Source organism: Scaptodrosophila lebanonensis, unplaced genomic scaffold (assembly GCF_003285725.1).
Source record: "Scaptodrosophila lebanonensis strain 11010-0011.00,11010-0021.00 unplaced genomic scaffold, SlebRS2 tig00000138-arrow-arrow-pilon, whole genome shotgun sequence".
NCBI classification, from domain to species: domain Eukaryota; kingdom Metazoa; phylum Arthropoda; class Insecta; order Diptera; family Drosophilidae; genus Scaptodrosophila; species Scaptodrosophila lebanonensis.
Genome location: NW_022060587.1, coordinates 755,479 through 775,480, shown reverse-complemented (window position 1 = coordinate 775,480; position 20,002 = coordinate 755,479). Strand labels below are relative to the sequence as shown.

At 37.4% G+C, this 20,002-nt stretch overlaps 1 protein-coding gene and 1 long non-coding RNA gene across 2 annotated transcripts in view; one reads left to right on the top strand and one right to left on the bottom strand.

Moving 5' to 3' along the window:
- LOC115629228 overlaps positions 1 to 20,002 on the top strand; it is a 112,531-nt gene that overhangs the window by 31,634 nt on the left and 60,895 nt on the right. The gene's annotated exons all lie outside the window — the stretch shown is intronic.
- LOC115629226 (protein krasavietz-like) lies at positions 10,587 to 12,376 on the bottom strand. Its single transcript, XM_030525638.1, has 2 exons — positions 10,880 to 12,376; positions 10,587 to 10,797 (listed from the first exon to the last, which is right to left on the bottom strand). Exon 1 carries the CDS (start codon positions 12,235 to 12,237, stop codon positions 10,930 to 10,932), a length of 1,308 nt encoding a protein of 435 aa, XP_030381498.1. The 5' UTR covers positions 12,238 to 12,376; the 3' UTR covers positions 10,587 to 10,797; positions 10,880 to 10,929.

The window sequence follows — 20,002 nt, the reverse complement described above, 5'->3', positions numbered from 1 at the left end:
TGTGTTATCAAAGATTTGCTTTGTTGCGGTTTTGACATGAAATTTTCTGCGAAAATTCTATTTTCTAGAAAATAAACATACGAGCACACCACACAATACCGTACACAATTTTCTGCTTCGTATACTCGTACGTGTTTAATGTTAATATAAAAAAGCAGTACACTTCTGATAGCACAATGTGGCGATAGTGTTAAGTCTCTTTAGTTACATTACAATTAATCTAGTGCTCAGGTGGAAAAATAATTATCCAAGAATCCCATTTCAATATGCGAATTATATTCGTTTGTTAAGAGGTTTTTTTTTATCTTGATATTTGATTTTTCAAGATGGGGGACAGTACGAAAACACATTTGACACCAACGTACTTATAAAGTACCATCAAAAGTATAAAGTAAAGGTTGTAGATGATGATCACAGATCTCCCGTATTTCAATTGTAATAAGGTGTTGTAATTGTTACAATAATTAGTTTATAGAAGATAGGCATTTGCTTCCCATTTCCTGTTCACTGAACTTACTACTATATCCACTATATCCAGAACACCCGTTTTAAGTTGAACTGAAAAGCATTTTTTGCAATGAATTACTGAAACTCATTTTAAACATTTAATTTTTTTTTTTAATTTAAAACGCGATCTTTTTGCTAGTTTTTCGCTGTAAATTTAATTTATAATTGAAATGTCTTCTTCTGCAGCTTATTTTGTAAAAACTGAGAAGTTTCTCGAGAAATTCACTCGCGTTTAAATAACAGTAGAGCGAACCGCGGAAAGATGTGAGAAACAAACGTAAATAATAACATGCGCCATCTATGCGTTTAGGTCTTATTCAAATTCGTTAAATATAAATGGAAATATTGTGGATATAACGTGCCCACACAATCGATGCATCAGGGTCTGAAAGGAATATAGATATGGGTAGTGGGAGCTAAAGTGATTTATTTTACTAAGTATAGTATGTCACTCAACGGTGGTACTCCAAAAGGAAACATCAGCAAAACCCCAGTTGGTGTTAATATCGGGCGATTTCAAGACATACACCTAGACACCAAACTACCTAAATTTACTATACCGGACGTTCATGTATACGCATTTGTATTAGAAATTGCAGCGGTATTTCCAATTTTTGTCTCACCATATTAAAAATACCATTGGCTTGTCGTTGGACTCGTTTCCAAGCGGGAAAATCAAAGAGCATGTAAGTTCCAACTACAAGGGGAACCACGATAAACGTCTTTATAATGAAATAAACTGAAATCGGAATATAATTTTTGATAGTGTTTCAATGCCTTTACATAGAGATTGACCATCGCAATAATCAAAAGCTCAAAATTAGTTGTAAAATAAGTGTAATGTGCTGGCACCATGCGCTGTGTCACCAGTGTGACAAGACGAGTCGATATCGCTATGTCCGTCTGTATGAAAGAACAGATCTCAGAAGATACTAGAGCTAGAATTACCAAACTAGGTATCCAGATTCCCCTAAGACCTATGCAGGTCAAGTTTGTTAATATTTTCTGATTCACTCCTCCATTCCCCCGCTATTCACGATTTTCAATAGCTCCCGTAGTTCTTAGAATTTCGAATTCAAATTTTGTAGCTACATCCCGTTGGTGAATTTGTGTTTGTATGCCAGTTTCATCGTGATAGATCACTTATTAGAAGTTATAGTTATAGTCATATATATAATCACTGCCCAAGCTCTGCCCGCAGCTGTTGTTGTACTGCATACATATAAATACGCATAGCCACGATTCTGATGCAAATGGATGATGTTGAATCTGTATAAACATACATACAGACATGTGCATTTATGAATGATGTATTGAATATTTTTTATTTACTATAATTACATTAATTAAATTTTTAAGCTTTATTTTTAAAATATTTTTTAAAATTTCTTTGTGGCAGTGAGTACAGGGTATTTATGAGTTGAGCGCGCTCGACTTTAGCATTCCTTTCTTGTTTTGTTGTGGAATGGGTAAGCATTTAGCAGATACATTTTGCGAGTTCAAAACTCATTGCATTATGGAAGAGCTGGCGTTGTTCAGAGCTAATTTAAAAGCTTATGTATACAAATGAACCTAAATACACACACGGACCAGCCACGGTCCACATACGCACAGATTCATTTTAATAAAAATATATTGAAAGTTTCTCACTCGGTTACGATTTGATCGGAATTTTTATACTCTGTACATGAAATGTACAGAAGTATATTAGGTTTGCGGGAGCTGGAAAATGTAACAGGCAGAAGGAGGCGTGGCAGACCCCACAAAGTATATATATTCTTGATCAGCATGACGAGACGAGCGTATGAGCACCTGGATCTCAGAGACTATAAGAGATAGACACACCAAATTTTGCACAAAGATGCCTTATGTGTGTATTCTATACGAGTTTGTTTTATTTTTTTTGATTTTCCCCCCACTTCCCCCCTATGGGGGTTTTCCCGATTTGCCATTTTTTTTTTTTTAATTTTCTTATTTTTTTTTTGTTTTCTATAATTATTGTAAACATATGTACAGAGTATTTCAAAGTCGGGACACCCGACTTTAGCTTTTTTACTTGTTCATTCACTTATTGTTATGTAAAAATATGTTCACTTGTATATACGTAGATACATATAGTATGTATATATTGTACACAACTCAGTGGTTTCTGTATCTATTAAAAATTTGTTCTTGCCCTTTGAATCCACAACTTGTATGCATTAAATCGAAATGTTTTCATTCCTTTCATTCAAAAAAAGCAGATAATTGTAAATAAATCGTAGTTTGGGTGCAACAAATACACGTTAAACGTAACTTTTTTCATATTTCTTAGATTTCGGTATTTCATTTTTTTTATACTCTGCACCAAAAGGGTAAAAGGGTATACTGGCTTAGTGCGAATGTATGTAACATACAAATGGGGATGAGCAGACCCTACAAAGTATATACATATGTATGTTAGTATGTTCTTGATAGTGATGACATGACGAGGCTACATGGTTCGACTGTCCGTCCGTCTGTCCGTTCGACTGTCCGTCTGTCTGTCTCTTTGAACGCAAGGATCTCAAAAAGTATAACCAAACTTGGTATCTAGATTCTCCTAGATTCGACAATTACATACAGTTATTACTTATCTGTCATCATGTCAAATTTGCTGTTGTTGCCTCTGTTGCTTTGACACAACTCTGTACTACACACATACACACTCGCATGGACATATTCTTCTGGAGCAGGGTATGACAAGAGGGTATGCAGTTAAACTTGTATTGTTTTATACATACTATACATACATACTATATATTAACTTATACATATAACGTGTACATCAATCATTATTCCTTCTGGGGCTTACAAACGTACACACCAACAGCAATATACTTAGTATCCTTACACATTTCAGTGAAGGGTGTACAAATTGAATTAACTCAGTTTCTATGATTCTGACAGCCCGTACCAGCTAATAGTTGTATAAATAGAAAGCATCTTTGCCCTGAGCTCCCGAGTTGTGGCAGAAATGGCTGTTGTTGTTGTTGTTGCTGTGGCTGCGCTGCACTGGCTATGACTATCATATAATGAGTAGCAGCACTTTTGCACTTTGACTTTAACGGTATTGCATTTACTAGGTCAAAAGCAACGTCATTGCGCGCAAAGGTTGAGCGAGCAAGTGAACGAAAAAATGCGCCATGTGTGGGTGTTTTCCTGCAAATATGAGAGCTGAGTAAAATAGAAAGGGGGAGCTCTTGTTACTTGTGTGAGTTGGGTTGCCGACTTCATAGCATAAACCTTTGTTATTCATTATACACCCTTACACACACACATACGCACTCACCCATTGGTTGTTAAAAGTCCCATGTTTCTTGGAAAGTTTGGAGGTTGTCGCCGTTGTCTTCGACATTTTTAACTAATTCAACAGGGTTTATGTTTTAATAGTTAGGCGATACTATAATCATTATTCTCTGAACCCAAAGGGTAAAAGGGTATACGACTTTAGTGCGAATGTATGTAACTCCCGTAATTTTTGAAATATATCTGATTATAATTCCGTATGCCAAGTTCCATGACGATACGTTAATTATGAACAAAGTTATAGCCGTATAATAAATCTCTGACGAAGCTCTGCCCGCTGCTGTTGTTATAGTTGCTGCTTTGATTTATTCCTGTACTGCATACATACACGGATGCTGTTGAAATTGTACATAAACGTGTCTTCACTTTTGTATGTATGTATTGAATATTTTTTATTTAATTTAATCAATTAATTTAATTTTTTTTAAATACATTTTTTTTCCATTTCTCTTTATTTTGTGTCGGACTTGCTCGACTGTTCTCTTGTTTTAGAAAAATACAATGCTGATTATAGCTTCACATGTCTATAGTATCTCCACCATAATCTTAGTTCATACTTGAAATTACGACTGCGAAAGATTATGAAATAATAAATCAACTTCAAATAAGGTTGACTAAAAAAAATGTTCGCACTATATACAAGGTATTTGCAAAGTAAAGAAGACTTTCGGAATATTGCATTTTCTGTATTGTTGGTTAGAAAAGGGCATCCCTGAGCGACTTCCGGTCAACATTTCATGACATTTGCTTCACTGCAGTGCACTGGAAGTGGAGCTATTTAGTCTAAGCTGACAGTATGTTGGACCCATCGATATAAAAACGAGCATCGAAAAAAAGGCAAAAAAGACATATGGTGATAATTGCTTAAGAATAGTCGTGCTGACTTGGATTTTGACGAATATATTGGTCATCCTTAATTCATAATAATCAAGGATGCAGTCAAAAAAGTGTGTGCGTCGCCTAAATTTTCGTCGATTTTAATCGAAATGGAATAAAATATCTTATTGCGTGTCAGTCGAAACTTGGGTCTAGTCCTTCGGTCTGCATGCTTTTAGACCGTGCATCAGGAAAAAAATACACACTTCTCATTCAATTTACTTGGGAGCAACTGCATACCAAGTTTAATTGATCTAGCTCTTATACTTTCCTAGATCTTTACGTTCATACAGACGGACGGAAAGGCAGACGGACATGGCTACATTGTCTCGCCTAATCATTCAAATAATAAGGCCGCTGTGTGTGCAAAGTATGCAACAGGCAGAAGGACATTCTGAACATTTCCAAGATGCCTTTTGTGTATATTAGAATTTCCCTCCCTCCCCCCTCTCCTACGCAATCAAACTCAAATTCCGAAAATACCTTCAGTTAGTGATTATGAGTCCGTATGCCAAGTCATCAGGAAATTATAGCCATATATGTCACCTTTGCCCAAGCACTGCCTGCAACTGTTGTTGCTGCTTTGCACTGGCATACGAGACATACACAGACACACACAAACACGCAAAGACACGCATAATGTGCAGAGTATTTCAAAGTCGGGATACCCGACTTTAGCTTCTTCACTGTGCTTGCTTGACTGCAACATGCTCTCTTGTTAAATGATTTTTTTTCTATGACAGCTATTTGATATACTGATGTCCCATCGTTCCGACATGTTATATGTGTCCATCAAAAAGAAGCCTCGGTGCAAAGTTTAAACGAAATAGCCTTGGAACGGAGGAGAAGTGATGGAAGCATACAGACAGACGAACATACGGACATTGCGATTAAATACTACTATGTGTAAGACATGTGTTCAAATTTGTATTCCCTATACCCAAAGGGTAAGCTAGTTTAGTGCGGATGTATGTGACACACAGAAACGACGTCGGAGACGTATGTATATATTCTTGTAAAGGATGACAAGATGAGTCGATTCAGCGATGTCCTACTGTCTGTCCTGTCTTTTTTCTCCCTCTTGTAGTGATTTTCCATAACTCTCGTAATGCCTGCAATTTTTTACCCAAATTTGTCGGAGACCCTTCAAAGTATATACACATACATATATATTCTTGTAAAGGATGACAAGATGAGTCGATTCAGCGATGTCCTACTGTCTGTCCGTGTGCCTGTCCGTCTGTATGAAAGAAAAGATCTAAGAAAGTACAAGAGCTAGAATAACCAAACTTGGTATTCAGGTTCCCCTAAGCCCAAGGCAGATCACGTTTCTGTTCTTTTTTCTCCCGCTTTTAGTGATTTTCCATAAATCGCGTAATTCTTGCATTTGTTACCCAAATTCAATGAGCAATCACTTCCAATTAGTGTTTATGTGTCAGCATTTCGTGTTTAAGCCATATGTACATGTAATCTCTGTCCAAGCTCTGACCGCAGTTGTTGTTGCTGCTTTTGCTCTACTCTGCTCACACGCGTGCATACGCACACACACATACACGCACACATACACACACACATACACAAATGGACAGATATGGCGCAATCCCGATGTCAGTTGATGGAAAGCATCCATTACATGAACATGTCTGGCATAATGAAGTTAATCAATTAATTAATAAATTAGATTTGGAACATTAAATTTAAAATATTTTGCATGTTCGTGTTTTTTTTTTTTTTTGTGACTTAGGGCCGCCTGACTCTAGCGTTCCATTCTTGTTCCTTATGGGTGTTACACACTTGCACACCAAAATCAATATTCTTCTTCAATTCACACTTAAGGGGATAGAAATAATAAAAATTTATGTATTTCTCTACGTATGCTGTACTCTGTACTTTTGCGAATCTACAAAGGTTGAGAGCAGCATGGTCCGATATCGGCAATGGGAGCATCAGTAGTGCTCTTAAATGAAGAGACGAACATGGCAAACATATGATGCATTAAATTAATGTACTTGTACATAAGTGCAGTTTGTCAGAGGAGATAGGTGGGACCGACCTGCAATCTGCCTTCCTGCAGTCTGCCAGTCCATCAAGCACATTGAGCGCAACTTGATGTCCATTGCCCGCAGCTTGCTGTCGCCCGCCGTTGTGTGGGGGGAGCGGGGGGGAGGGGGAGGGGCGACTAATGTCACGGGCAGGTGCGTCATTTATTTGTTCACTCAATGGTAGGAGCACTAATGTACTTGATTTTGTTGGTGTTGCTCCTTCCACTGCAGGAGTGAGCTACAAGTTGTTGCGGGAATTTAATATACCGCCATATACTATACTTGTATATACCCGTAAGCATGGCCGTAGCGAGGGGGAACGTTTAATTGATCGACTAGGTCGCTGTGAAGATATAAAGTTGAGAGTGTATATACACATTCATATACAAGTATATGGGCATGAACACAAACTTCTATTGTGTTATCAACACAAGTTAACTTAACTTACAAGTATAACACCTAACTAGCTCTTTAATTGGTGCTAAGGTTGATTTTGGGCAACTTCTCGGTTCCAATATAATTGCAAATAACCAAGGCATTCCCACTTTCCAAACTCTGAAGTTCAAACCCTGATTTAATCGAAACCTGAGGCAATTAATCAATATAACTATATTTAGAATGTTGTGTATTGAATGTTGTGTCTCTTAAAGGTGATTTCGATTTTACCCAAAAATTACTTATACATTTTTTGCAATTAAATTTTAGGTAACTAATCATTTTAGTAATACTAATAAAATTATTAGTAAAACTAAATACGAATTCAGAATATGCGTCGCTACGGCTTCCTTTTCATGTGAGCTTGCAACAATTTTCTATTCAACTGAGGGACATGTGAATTCTTTTACAAAATCAACTAGGCTTGATAATATAAATTGGTTTTCAAACTGAGAGCAGCTCCCAAGAGAAAAGTTACATATTTTTGAAAAACATTAAGTTTTTCTCCAGCGTTTGCCACGCCCCTTTATTGTTTTCACCGCCGTTTTTGGTCATCTAGATTTCAATAGTTGTATAGTATGTATATATACAAAAATTGATCATTTATTTATTATTTAAAATATGAACTTTTGAGCAGGTGACGTTTTATCTATTTGTTTCTGATTATAACAAGGGAACAGCATTCACCTAACAATTACATTTTACATTTTCACATAAAAACAATACCTTGGTATTGTGCATGTTTATATTTAAACATTCTGCAAAGGGCCGGCTAAGGTTATGGCCTGCAGATCTTACATTTTATATTTCCCTTAACAATTGTACATTGGTATTGAGTATGTTTTTTTTTAAAACAACTTTTACAATTTCACACTCACGATCTCTCACAGGACCAACTTTATATTAGTTCCATCATCACAAATCTTCTTATTTTTTGGCAAGTGTTTTTTTTATTTCTATTGCATTCAAAATCTGTGAACCCATTTTCATTATTTGTAATTTTATTTTTCCAAATTTCTAATGTGTTTTTAGTCTAGTGTAAATACTTTGAGTGTAAAAATTCGGCCAACAAATTGTGCCCCCTGGATTAAATAGATTGAATCTTGGCTACGCCCATGCCCGTACCCATGTACGAGTATACTTGTATATCTGGCTATGTATTTGATAATTGTGTATGTATGGGTGAGCTTTGCTGCACAATTATTTGCTGTTATCTTTGCGAATAGTGCGTCTGTGGGACTTTGAGTCCTTGCAGGCCGCTCTTGGCAAGGCCAATGCCAAGGCCCAGCTTGAGCTTTCGAATGGCAAGAAGTGGGAAAGAATGATTTTTCCCAGCTTCAGTTTTATTTATACATATATTTTTTTCGGCTTGCGTTGCTGGGGCACGTAATGTGATTAAATATGATTTAACTGTGACCTGTTTCTCTTGTTGTCCAACCGGTTGCTCATTGGCTGGGAGCTTGGGGCTCGCTGCGGCTTAGGCACGTGCGGCATGCAAGACACAGTTACTGCAACCGCCCGAACTGATAAACACTTTGAATGTCCATATCGCTGTCACGCAGCCTAATTAAAGTGCACACAGTAAGTGCCACACACACAGATACACACACACACACACACACATATGCTCTTGCATCGTCGGGGCGTATAGTATGCATTAAAACTATTTTTATTTTAGTATCCGACGCCACAATTTAATTGAATCGAAAGAGCACTCATGTCAAATTTAATCATATCCGCCCACTAACTTAATTAAACTGCTGTAAAAGCAAATTCCGTCAAACGGGCCAAGCGAAAGGTCAGAAAAGTGTGCGGGTCAATTTGATTGGAATATACTAAATAATACTGACAGCATACACGGCCAAATACAAGTAATTCTGCATTTAAAACTGTCTCCTACCTTTCTATCTTCTCGTCGAAATGGAAAACTTTATAATGCATTTCTGTGAAATTATGTTTGCACACTTAGTTTTTCGACAGCACAGTGTTGTGGATGTGCTTATCTACATACAACGTCCTGTACTAGTTTAGCGTCAATATACGTATGCAACACATACAAGTAGAAGGAGGAGTTCCAGAGATGACCCGACATAGTCATGTTTGTATGAATGCCAGAGAGTGCCTCGTATACGAGCACTAGAAACACCAAATCCGAGAAAGCCTAACTGTATGTAAAGAGTTTTCATAAAACTTCTTGGAATCTTTTCACTATTCTAATGTGTCACCAAATGTAGTCAGCAGTTGCTTTTTATTGCTACAACAATGTTTATTTGTAACATATATGTTATGTTCAAAAAAAAGATGAACTTTGCCTTTTTTAAAAAAGTATTTATTTATTCATCAATATCAATTTTGTCCCCTTTAAAGTACTTCTGAAATGCGGCTTTCGGTATGGCCATCAGCTCGTTTTTCATTTTTGATTTTATCTCATGAATTGTGGCAAAAAGCTGTCCGAGACCAATTCAGATTTGGGAATAGGAAAAACTCGCAGTGAGCCATAAGTTCCGTGGCATAAGTGCATTATACCTGAGAGGGATTTCTTTGAAGGGGACAAGATGGATATTGATGAATAAATAAATGATTTCCAAAGGAATTCCAAATTCACCTTTTCTTTTAAACAGACTTTGTATGTAAATATATATACGCGAACGATTCATATCTTCCTTGTAGTATTCCTTATTAATTAAAATTAGTGCAACCTGTTGGCAAGAACTTGTGATGCACCACGGATTGTAATCGAAGAAAACAGTGAGCAAAACCTTCACCTTTTCTTTTAAATAGACCTCGTATGTGTGTTTGTACCCTCGTGCGTATTACAGAATGAAATATTCTAATTGTGATATAAAATTTCAGGAATTACAAAAAAGGTATGAGATTATCGGAATGAAATATTCTAATTGTGATATAAAATTTCAGGAATTACAAAAAAGGTATGAGATTATCGGAAAAGTTCAAACTCTGCCATGCTTTCTTCTGCGCACTACACACAATTGTACCAAACTAGCATGTTCTTCTACCTTTTGGGTATTTTTGTTTAATTATTATGCCCTGCACCCAAATGGTACAAATGGTATAATAGGCGAATTATGTTATGCTCTTAATCAGCATGACAAGATAAATAGATCTAGCCATGTTCGTTCGTTTGAATGAACGCCTGGATTTCGAAAACGGCTGAGCGCATTATGACCAAATTCGCGATGTGTGGAATCTCCTAGTCCCTAGGCAACATGAGTTAATTCAATTTGTTTTTTGATGATGCCCCCTTTTCTTCGGGCTTTTCTAGAATATTGTGGAGGGAGAGATAGGGTGTCCCAAAAGGAACTCACAAATAATGAAAAAGAGGCCACTCCTCTGCAACAATATTGACAACGCAAATCTGGAAGAAATAGGAAGCGTCTCTCTCGGAGTGAAAGCATTCAAATATATTTGGTGTGTATTAAGCCATCGCACAATCGTTTAGTTAATACTTGCTATCTGCATGATTTTGTTGATTTCCGTTGCGTCTGTTTTGTGTTGTTGCTTGGCGCCATTATCCTTCATGTTTCGGATCAACTTCTTCACGTCACTAGCTTGGACAATCAATGTATTTATTAGTACACAATTCAGTATGCTTGCGGATGTGGAAGCATTTGTCGAGGAGTAGGTGGAAAGGAGATCAAGCAAGGTTATAAGTTATTGCAAATGCTACCCACATCCAGAAGGTTAATGTCTGCGCTGTTAATTTCGATCGCTATGTATCGTATTACTTTCTGTTATTCGGCGCCACATCGCTGTATACTTTCGGCCGCATCAAGCCCCTTCTAAGTTTATTGCTGTCATTCGCATCGGCCTTAAGAGTTTGAATAAAGCGATGCATCTGACCGAGAAACGTCACCTTGCCCTTATCCAAATGGTCAGTCTGGTACCAACGCATAATAGCATCTCTGTTCAACACGCCAGACTTGAAAAATTGCTGGACCAGCTTCTCGAAAGACTTAAGAAAGCTCGGGTTCTCGTAGCAGTACTCCTGCAGACGCAGCAGCAAAACTATCTGTGTCCTTTCCGTGTTGCATAGCGCATTAAGTAGCGCATTGTATGGTTGCACGTGGCGGATGTCCTGCTCTGTGAGCGGATGGTCGCGCACGGGCAACTCCCCCTGCGAGAAGATCGTGCTTAACACAATGCCGATGATCTCCGAGTCGGACATGTTGTTCTCGGCCTGGAACTTTCGAACTCCCCTCACCACATCAAAGTGGGGAACCTGTTCGTTGAAATCATCGAGCAGCCGCAGGCGCAGCTGGCGACCCAGTTCCTGGCCCGTACGCACTTGGTGCAGCTTAATGATCTCGGAAAGGTCTCTTTCTTGGTACACCTGATGGAAGTGTAGGTCGCTGCGCATAGGTGGAGGCATAAAACTCAGTATTCTGTTCTCAAGGCCAGCACGCTTCACCGTCTGCACGAGAAAGGCCGCACCTTTTTCTCGTTTGAGTGTGGCGAACACCTCCAGAAGGAATTCGAGCGTAAGTCCCTCGTCGATGTAGTGCTGCTGGCCCAGTGCGAGGAGCACGCGTGCATTAAGTGTGCCATTAATGATGAACAGTGTGAAAATGCGAGCCAGTTGCCTTCGCGCCTGCGGATCAAAGGTCTTGAGTTCGGCGAGAAGTCGAGCGGCGTGTGACGTAAATGCCGATTCCACCTGCTTGTGGCGCCTCATCAGCCTCAAAAACAGCTGCTCATAGACGCGCAACGCGTTCAGACTCTCGCGCGCTTTCAGCACACAGTAGGTGGCACCTGAACTCGGACAGTCAATCTTCGTCTTCCGGTCTTCACCTGCCAGCAGACCGCCCGTGTAAAGCACATCCAGCAGCGGCTCCGCCAGCCGCCGATACTCCGGCTTAGCAACAATGATGTCCAACACCTTCCACGTTGCCTCCAATTTCCCCTTGGCTTTTTCGAGGGCCGGCACCAGCTCATCGCGGAAGGTTAGCGATATTTTTCTTGCCTTTTCGCCGCTCCTGGCCTTGAGGTGGAAGCCGAGTGGCGCTTGTTTGGGAGCCACGCTTGTGTTCATCTTGCTGTGCACCTTAAATTTATTTAACTCGAACAATTTCGCGTTGATACGGAATTTGGCTATGATCGGGTTGAAGGTGAAGCAAAGGGCTAGAAGGGGCGTTTAACTATCCGAACCAATCGAATAAGTTGTGTATGTATTGGTTTATTTTAATCTTTCATTTGTAAATTGAATTTTCAAAGCAAACAGAGCAAACAAGCTGTGCCTGGGAAATTTGACTTGAAATGCTGAACACTAAACAAAAAGTTGCAGGCGGCGCATTGGGCGCTGCCTCAAAAGAGGATGTCTGACTCATCCTTTAACTAATAATCGAATCTTGCATATTTATACCCTGTAACCAAAGGGTGAACGGGTATACTAGTTTTGTGCGCATGTATGTAACAAACAGAAGGAGGCGTAGCAGATCCCCAAAAGCACATATATTATTGATCAGGATGACAAGACGAGTCGAGTCGATATAGCCATGTCCGTCTGTCCGTCCGTCTGGACGAGCGCAAGGATCTCAGGAAGTATAAGAGCTAGAACAAGCAAAGTTAGTATCCATATTCTCCTAAGACCGAGAATGTACGAGTTTGAGTTTTTTTTCGATGCACGAATATTTAATTTAATCAATTAATTAAATTTTTTCAATAATTTTATTTTAAATTTTCCTTTTTTGTGGAGAGTACAGGGTATTTTACTGTCGGGCTTGCTCGACTGTAGCGTTGTATTTTGTTTTGTTCTCTGTTCATTTAGTGGTTATCGAAGTAGTCAGTAATTCATACGAGTATGTATTTGTGGCTGGCGTGCTCCCATCTTTTGTTAGACATAAGGCACATTGTGGGGCATTGTCTAGAAATGCGAATAAAGGTAGCTTAAGGACACACGTACAGACTTATTTTATTTTCACATTTTTCATGTGCTTTTTCCAACATGCGTTTAATCGTTTTGTGTTTTTACCCGAATATATGCATAGGCATATTTTCCATTTCTACTTGAATGTACATATGTATTACATACGTGTATATATGTAGATGTCTGTATTTTTGTTGCAACTCGATTCTCAAGGGTAACATAGATAACAGGAAAAGCCAGAACGCAAATTGCCTAACGATATGGGTTAATGGCAGGCCGTTTTGATATTTGTATTTGTTAGTATTTAGTCGAATTTTCTTGTATGTAGAATATAGTTGGCAGAAACTGAAAACTCGGTATCAAGCAAGTGTGTTTAATTTGTTTCTCTAGCTCTTGAAATGTGGACGGTATTGAAATTCTGTAGCGGAGGAAGGGGGGAAAATTCAAAACACTAAAATAAACTCGTCCTTTCTCGGACATAGGAGTATCTGGATACCAACTTTGGTTATTCTAGCTTTTATAGTTTCTGAGATCCTTGCGTTCGCAAAATAGACATTTTCTGCGTATTCACATAAGGCATCTTGGAGTAAAATTTGGTGTTCCTTATAGTCTCCGAGATATAGGCGATTATACGAATGGAAAATCGGTAAAACCCCCATAAGGGGGAAGTGGGGGGAAAATCAAAAAAATAAAACAAAATTCTGCAAAATTTGGTCTCTATCTCTTATAGTCTCTGAGACCCAGGTGTTCATACGGACGGACAGACAGACAGACAGGGCTAGATCGACTCGTCTTGTCATGCTGATCAAGAATATATATACTGTGTGGGGTCTGCCACGCCTCCTTCTGCCTGTTACATTTTTCAGCTTCCGCAAACCTAATATACTCTTGTACATTTTATGTACAGAGTATAACAATTTGACTTAATCTAAAAAAATTATGTTCCGTAGTTGCCGGCACAAAAAGATTCTATGTTAGGTATAGGGAACAGAAAGAAAGAGATGAGATACTTTGCATCATTATTTTATAGCGCCCATGGGAAAAATCGAGGCATAAATCTTATTAGAATAACTCGTTCTGTTCATTGAGATATCGATACGAAGATTGCCTAAAAATTCGTAATTTATTATATTTAACAATTTTTTTTCAGCTTGATGTCTGTTACAAAATGTACAGAAAACTCTACACAATTCTGAAGCTGCATTAACTAGGCTTTTAATCAGAAAACTGTAATTGAATCTCTACCTTCGAGTATGTTTATAATTTTTTCCAAATCGGTCAAGGAGTGCTCATTTATTTGCTTTTTATACAGTATGTGGGTAGGTTTGCGTATAAACGACAGTGCCATTTGGTACTGAGTGCTAGTTGAGCATGCACGCAGCATGCGAAAATATGCGAGGGTGGATCGATAAGTGTTTACAAAGCAAACAACATTATATTTTTATTTGGAAACATCTTTTTGTATTCCAAATCGATCCATTACCGTTGATGAAACCTGGCTACTCAACTGCATTTTGGGATTAAAGAGCAATCAACATTGTGGACCCTTACAGTAGATCCGGCTCAGAAGAAGGCAATGTTCGGAAAAATATTTTGAAGACTTATTTAACCACCCCGTAAGCAAGAAAAGAGCGTGCTGTACAGCTTCCGCACAGGTCCATCAAAATAATTCCATAACAATCAAAGCAAATTACCTAAATGACGCGCTCATTATGGCTTGTTGCGTGTCAGGTCGCGAGTTTGCACAAAGGAAATAGGATATGGGACAATGGCGTTGCCGACATGCAGGCAAAGCCGATGGTACCAACTCTGATGATGGCACTAATAACAATGCCTAACCTAAGTAGGTCATTTATTATTTAAATATAAACACATACATACACATAAGAATTTTAAATGTCCTTAACACTTTCACACGCTTACTGTGCCTTTCCCTCTTACCCACCTCCTCGCTTTGCATACTTTCGGGCGCGCCCGCCTGCCGTTTATTTGAATATAAAAGTGTTCATTATGTCAACTGAACAATAAACGTTTGTGTTCTCTGCTTCCCATTGTTGTTGTTGCTGATGTTGTTGTGTTTTATACTGTGTTTGCTCCTTTTGTGCATTTGCAACATTCGAATTTTACGCTTTCGTATTTGTGTTTGGAGAGTGCCGCAAAAATCTGGAACGCTTTGGCTTAAGCATTTGGAGGCGCCTCAAAGTTTGCCTTGCCACTGTGTCTTCTAAACATATTTTTGTGCGTACCTTTGTGCATTATCTTCTAATAAGGGGGCTCAAAACACCTTATTTGCACCGCAATTGAGTTTTTAAATACAGCAGCCGTCCACCATTCAAGCATCGAAAGAACGATAAATAGACACACAGCCCTCTCAACTTTGGAATCTCAGCCGAATACGGAAATTGAACTAGTCGAACCCTAGACTTCGATTTATGTACATATGTACCTTGCACCCATTCTTTTTGCACGCCACACCCATTCAACAAAAATAAGTCTTTTTACCAATCATTTCCAAGGCAGCTATATGATAGAGCTATCCTATCGATGCAAATATGGAGATGAAAAACAAGAAAGGAATGCTAGATTCGAGTGGGCTCCCAAATAAAAAATTAAAATAATGTTTATAAATTAGTTTAAAAAAATTAAATGAATTCAAATAAGTAGAGACATATGTGTATGTACAATTTAAACAGCATACATTTACATCAGAATCGTGCCAATGCGTGTTTATATGCGTGTTTATGTGCGTGTATGTGTGCAGTACGGAATTAAGTCGACGCAGCAACAACAGCAGCTGCGGGCAGAGCTTGAGCAGAGAGATTACATTTATGGTTATTAATTTTTTATACGAGCCCACACCTCTATTAATTCGTAAGGCATGCTTTTTGACCCGTATGCAATGTTTAACAGACGATATTTTCAATGCTAATGTAGATAACATATGCAATTATATTTTTTTCTAAAAGACCCTTTTATTCTCTTAACTTACAACAATAACATTAATTTAGTTAAATGCTTTGTGTAACTGATACGTACGCTGCGTAACACATTTATTATTTGATTAAAATTACAAATATTCTTGAATATTACTATAGAGTATTATGGCCTTTGTCCTTTACAACACATTTATAACGTTTTGGCATAGATTTAAGAAAATATTGGCATTGTTCTCTTGAAATTAAGTCCGACATATTTTGCAGTTTCGTTTTTATATCTGAATGCATTTTATCATATGGTTCTTTGAGGCTTATTTCTTAGATTTCTTTTCATTATTTCCCATATATTTTCGATTGGGCTCAGATCTGGACTATTTGATGGCTAATCAAGGACCTCAATTTCCTCTACTGCAGCCATTTCTGCGTCTGTGTGGCAGTGTGAGGTGACGCTCCATCCTGCTGAAATGCGTATTGATGGCAGCAAACTTTCTACTAATATTTTAACATATTTGTCTGCGTTGACAATCCCCTCAATAAAATGCAGTTTCCTACCCCTTTGACAGGCATACGAGTTCGGCATCTACTTGCGATTTTATTTTGAATATTTCCGTTTTTCTTAAAATTTGTTGGCTATTTCCCCAAAAGCATTCCCAGATTTGTAAAACTCGATGACTAAACTTCGTATTTCTGTATTGGCTTACCACGTGCCATCGTTGCAAAACTTTGATTAACTTTAAGTAAGTAAACATTTTTTACATTCTGCATTGTATTACTATTTCTAGATTATGATCAAAATTGATCGGTGTTCGTAACTGACTTATCATGATGAAACTGTTACCCTTTTATCACAGGCTATAATTATTCGACTTTAATGCTTTTCATGGGTAAGAAGGTAAGATTTTATAAACCTAGGATTTTCGGGAGTTTTCGGGAAGACATTTTTGTTTTACTCTAAAGTCTTGGTGTGTAGTTTTTACTTCAAACTGTGAATAATTTATTTTCTACTTTATTGATAAATTTCGTGTCAGTATAAATGCAAACGAAATTAAATTCTTATTAGTATATATGTAACTATTTCCTGTTTCAACGGTTATTACTTTCTACTTGTATATCTTAGCGCCTGTTCAGTCGGGCCAATTAGTTGCGCAATATCATACGACTCATCATACAAAAGTCAATCAAAAATGTTGACAAATAAAGGAAACCGTTGTTGGTATTGTTGTTGTTTTTGGGTAGACAAAGGCATCAACAAACACTTGAATCTATAGCCACAATTTTATCATATGGTTTTGCCTTACAACAACAGCAAACGACTGCCGCCGCTTGTCTGCTTATCAGGCTATGAATACTCACTTGTAAAAGCGAATGTGTGGAGTACTTATGGCGGCTCACACACAATAATATATACAATACATATATACTATACATATATGTATGTATGTTTGTACATATGCTCATACATATCGAAGGTTGTTAACGTCCAACAAAGCCCAAGTGCAAATGACGCTCACCAGCTTGACGACTGAGTCTGAGAGCGGCGGAGCGAGTCAGTCCCGGAACATAGAACATTCGGGATGGTGTACGTCTACTAAGTATATAGCATATACTCGTAAGCCCTTAATAGGCATTTTATATGCCAAAAATAATTTGATTTGCATTTTGCGTCTCAGCCTGTCAATATAGTAGATGTCAATTATGTATGTATGTGTGTATGTATGTATGTTTTAAGCGACGACAGCATCGCGACTTAACATCCACCCGACCCTGCCCACAACCATAATTATTTGGTCACTGTCAGAATAACGGCGCTTATGACACTTTGGGCGCCTCCGGGGCAACAGCAAGAATTTTAGCAATTAATATCACTTGAATAAATGGAGACAGACTTACATTTCAATGGGTATGGGAAGGGGGGGCTTGAGGCGGAGGTTAAGTCGCGTTTTCATTTTTAAAAAGTCCATTAATAGCCGATGTTAGAGAGAAAGCTAGCAACTCGAGCAAGCCCGAAAGTGAAGTATCCTGAGAAGAAGAAGAAGAAGAACACTGAACACTTGATGATGGACTGATATTGTTTGGAGTGTTTGTTTTCTTAGAATTGACCGATTTGGATGCAATTTAAAACAGAAGTAGATTATTATATATGCATTACGAGTGCTTTTTGCGTTTATAGTTCCAACCCATTCCAAATAAAGTTTGCTGATAATCTGCAAGAAACAAAATCTGATAACAAAAAAATTCAAAATCAGTATGACAAGTGAGATACTTACATAATGTCGTCATATCCATAGTCTGCCCGTCCGACCCTTGCTTCAGTTTATGTGTTGTGTTTTCTTTTGTATGCTAGTATGCTAGTAGCAAGGATCAAAAGGTCATATTTTGGATCAATCTAGGTTAAGGACATGACAAGTTTTATTTACATAATTCTTTACAATGATGACTGGATATTAAATGATCATTTTATTGAATTTTGTCGAATTTTTGTAGTGGCCAGAAGGATACATGTCTTTGCCCTTCTCTTTTTTTTTTTGCGAGGTAGTCTCCTAGTTTTAAGGTATCCCCAAGCGAATAATTTGTCAGAACTAGTCCGACTGGAATAGTATTGCAGTCATATGAACTATCGACCGATTTCTAAAAAAAAGAATTCATTTGTTTCTTAACCGATTCAAACAATATTTGATATGCGATGATATAATTTTTTTTACCTAAATTTGAACCAAATCGGGAGAGTAAAAAGATGTTTCATTTATAACCAAATATACCCTGCAAAGTATGTAACAGGAAACAACTCCGACCCCATATATATAGTACACCTAATTCTGTTTTTACACGGGTTTGATTTAACACGATAAATGAAACCATTCTTATATGGGTCTTTACAAAGAATGATACAAAGAGGTAGCAACAATTGGCCAACAACGTGTTCACCGTTAAAAATGTAGATGCCGAACGAGCAAGAGAAAGTCCAGTTCAAAATTATTTCAGCAATTTTAGTGTTTTTATACGCATTCGAATCAAGCGAATTCGAGTAACTTATGATAGCAGCAATTTAATCAGTGTTCCTGTATTTATGATTGTCATTGTAATTTTTTTTTTAACTTTTTTTACTTTGAAAATTCCTATTCTCCATGTTAACAACATGGCTATTTTAAATACATACATAATAGTTTTTAGTTCCTGAAAAATTGACATTACATACTTTACTTTACTTTACTTTACTTTACTTTACTTTACTTTACTTTACTTTAATAACTATGCTTGTGTAAATATACATTATATACGAGTATGTGATTTAATAAAATAAACATGAATACTTGTTGCTTATATTTGTTAAAAATTTGCTAAAAATAATAAGATTATTTAATATATGCTATTTCTCCTTCGACACTCTCTAAAGTGTTTAAAGGAACTACCAAATAGCAGATTACATTGATATGTTCTGAGCGCTAGGGCATATATTACATTAAATATGGTTGTATTTACGTATATACAACAAGAAAGGAATGCTAAAGTCGAGCAGGCTCAACTCTTAAATACCCTGTACCACCCCACAAAAAAGTAATTAAATTAATTAATTAATTTAATTAAATTAATTAACTAAATTAATTTAATTAATTAACTAAATATTAACTAATTAAATATAAAATATTCCATGCATGCATACATACATTTACAATTACATCGGAATCGTGTCTATGCGTGTTTGTGTACTTGTACATATGTATGTATGTGTGCATTGAGCCTGGTTATATGGCTATAACTTTCTTTCCGATCATTCTATCATAATGAGACTTGGTATACGGTTATATAATTACTAACCTAATGTGACTACCAAATTTTAGTTCAAAATTCCAAGAATTACGGGAGTTATAGAAAATCGTTAATAGGGGGGGAGTGGGGGGGTGGATCAGAAAAAATAAACAAACTCGTCCTTTCTGGGTCTCAGGAGAATCTGTATACCAAGTTTGGTTATTCTAGCTCTTATACTTTCGGAGATC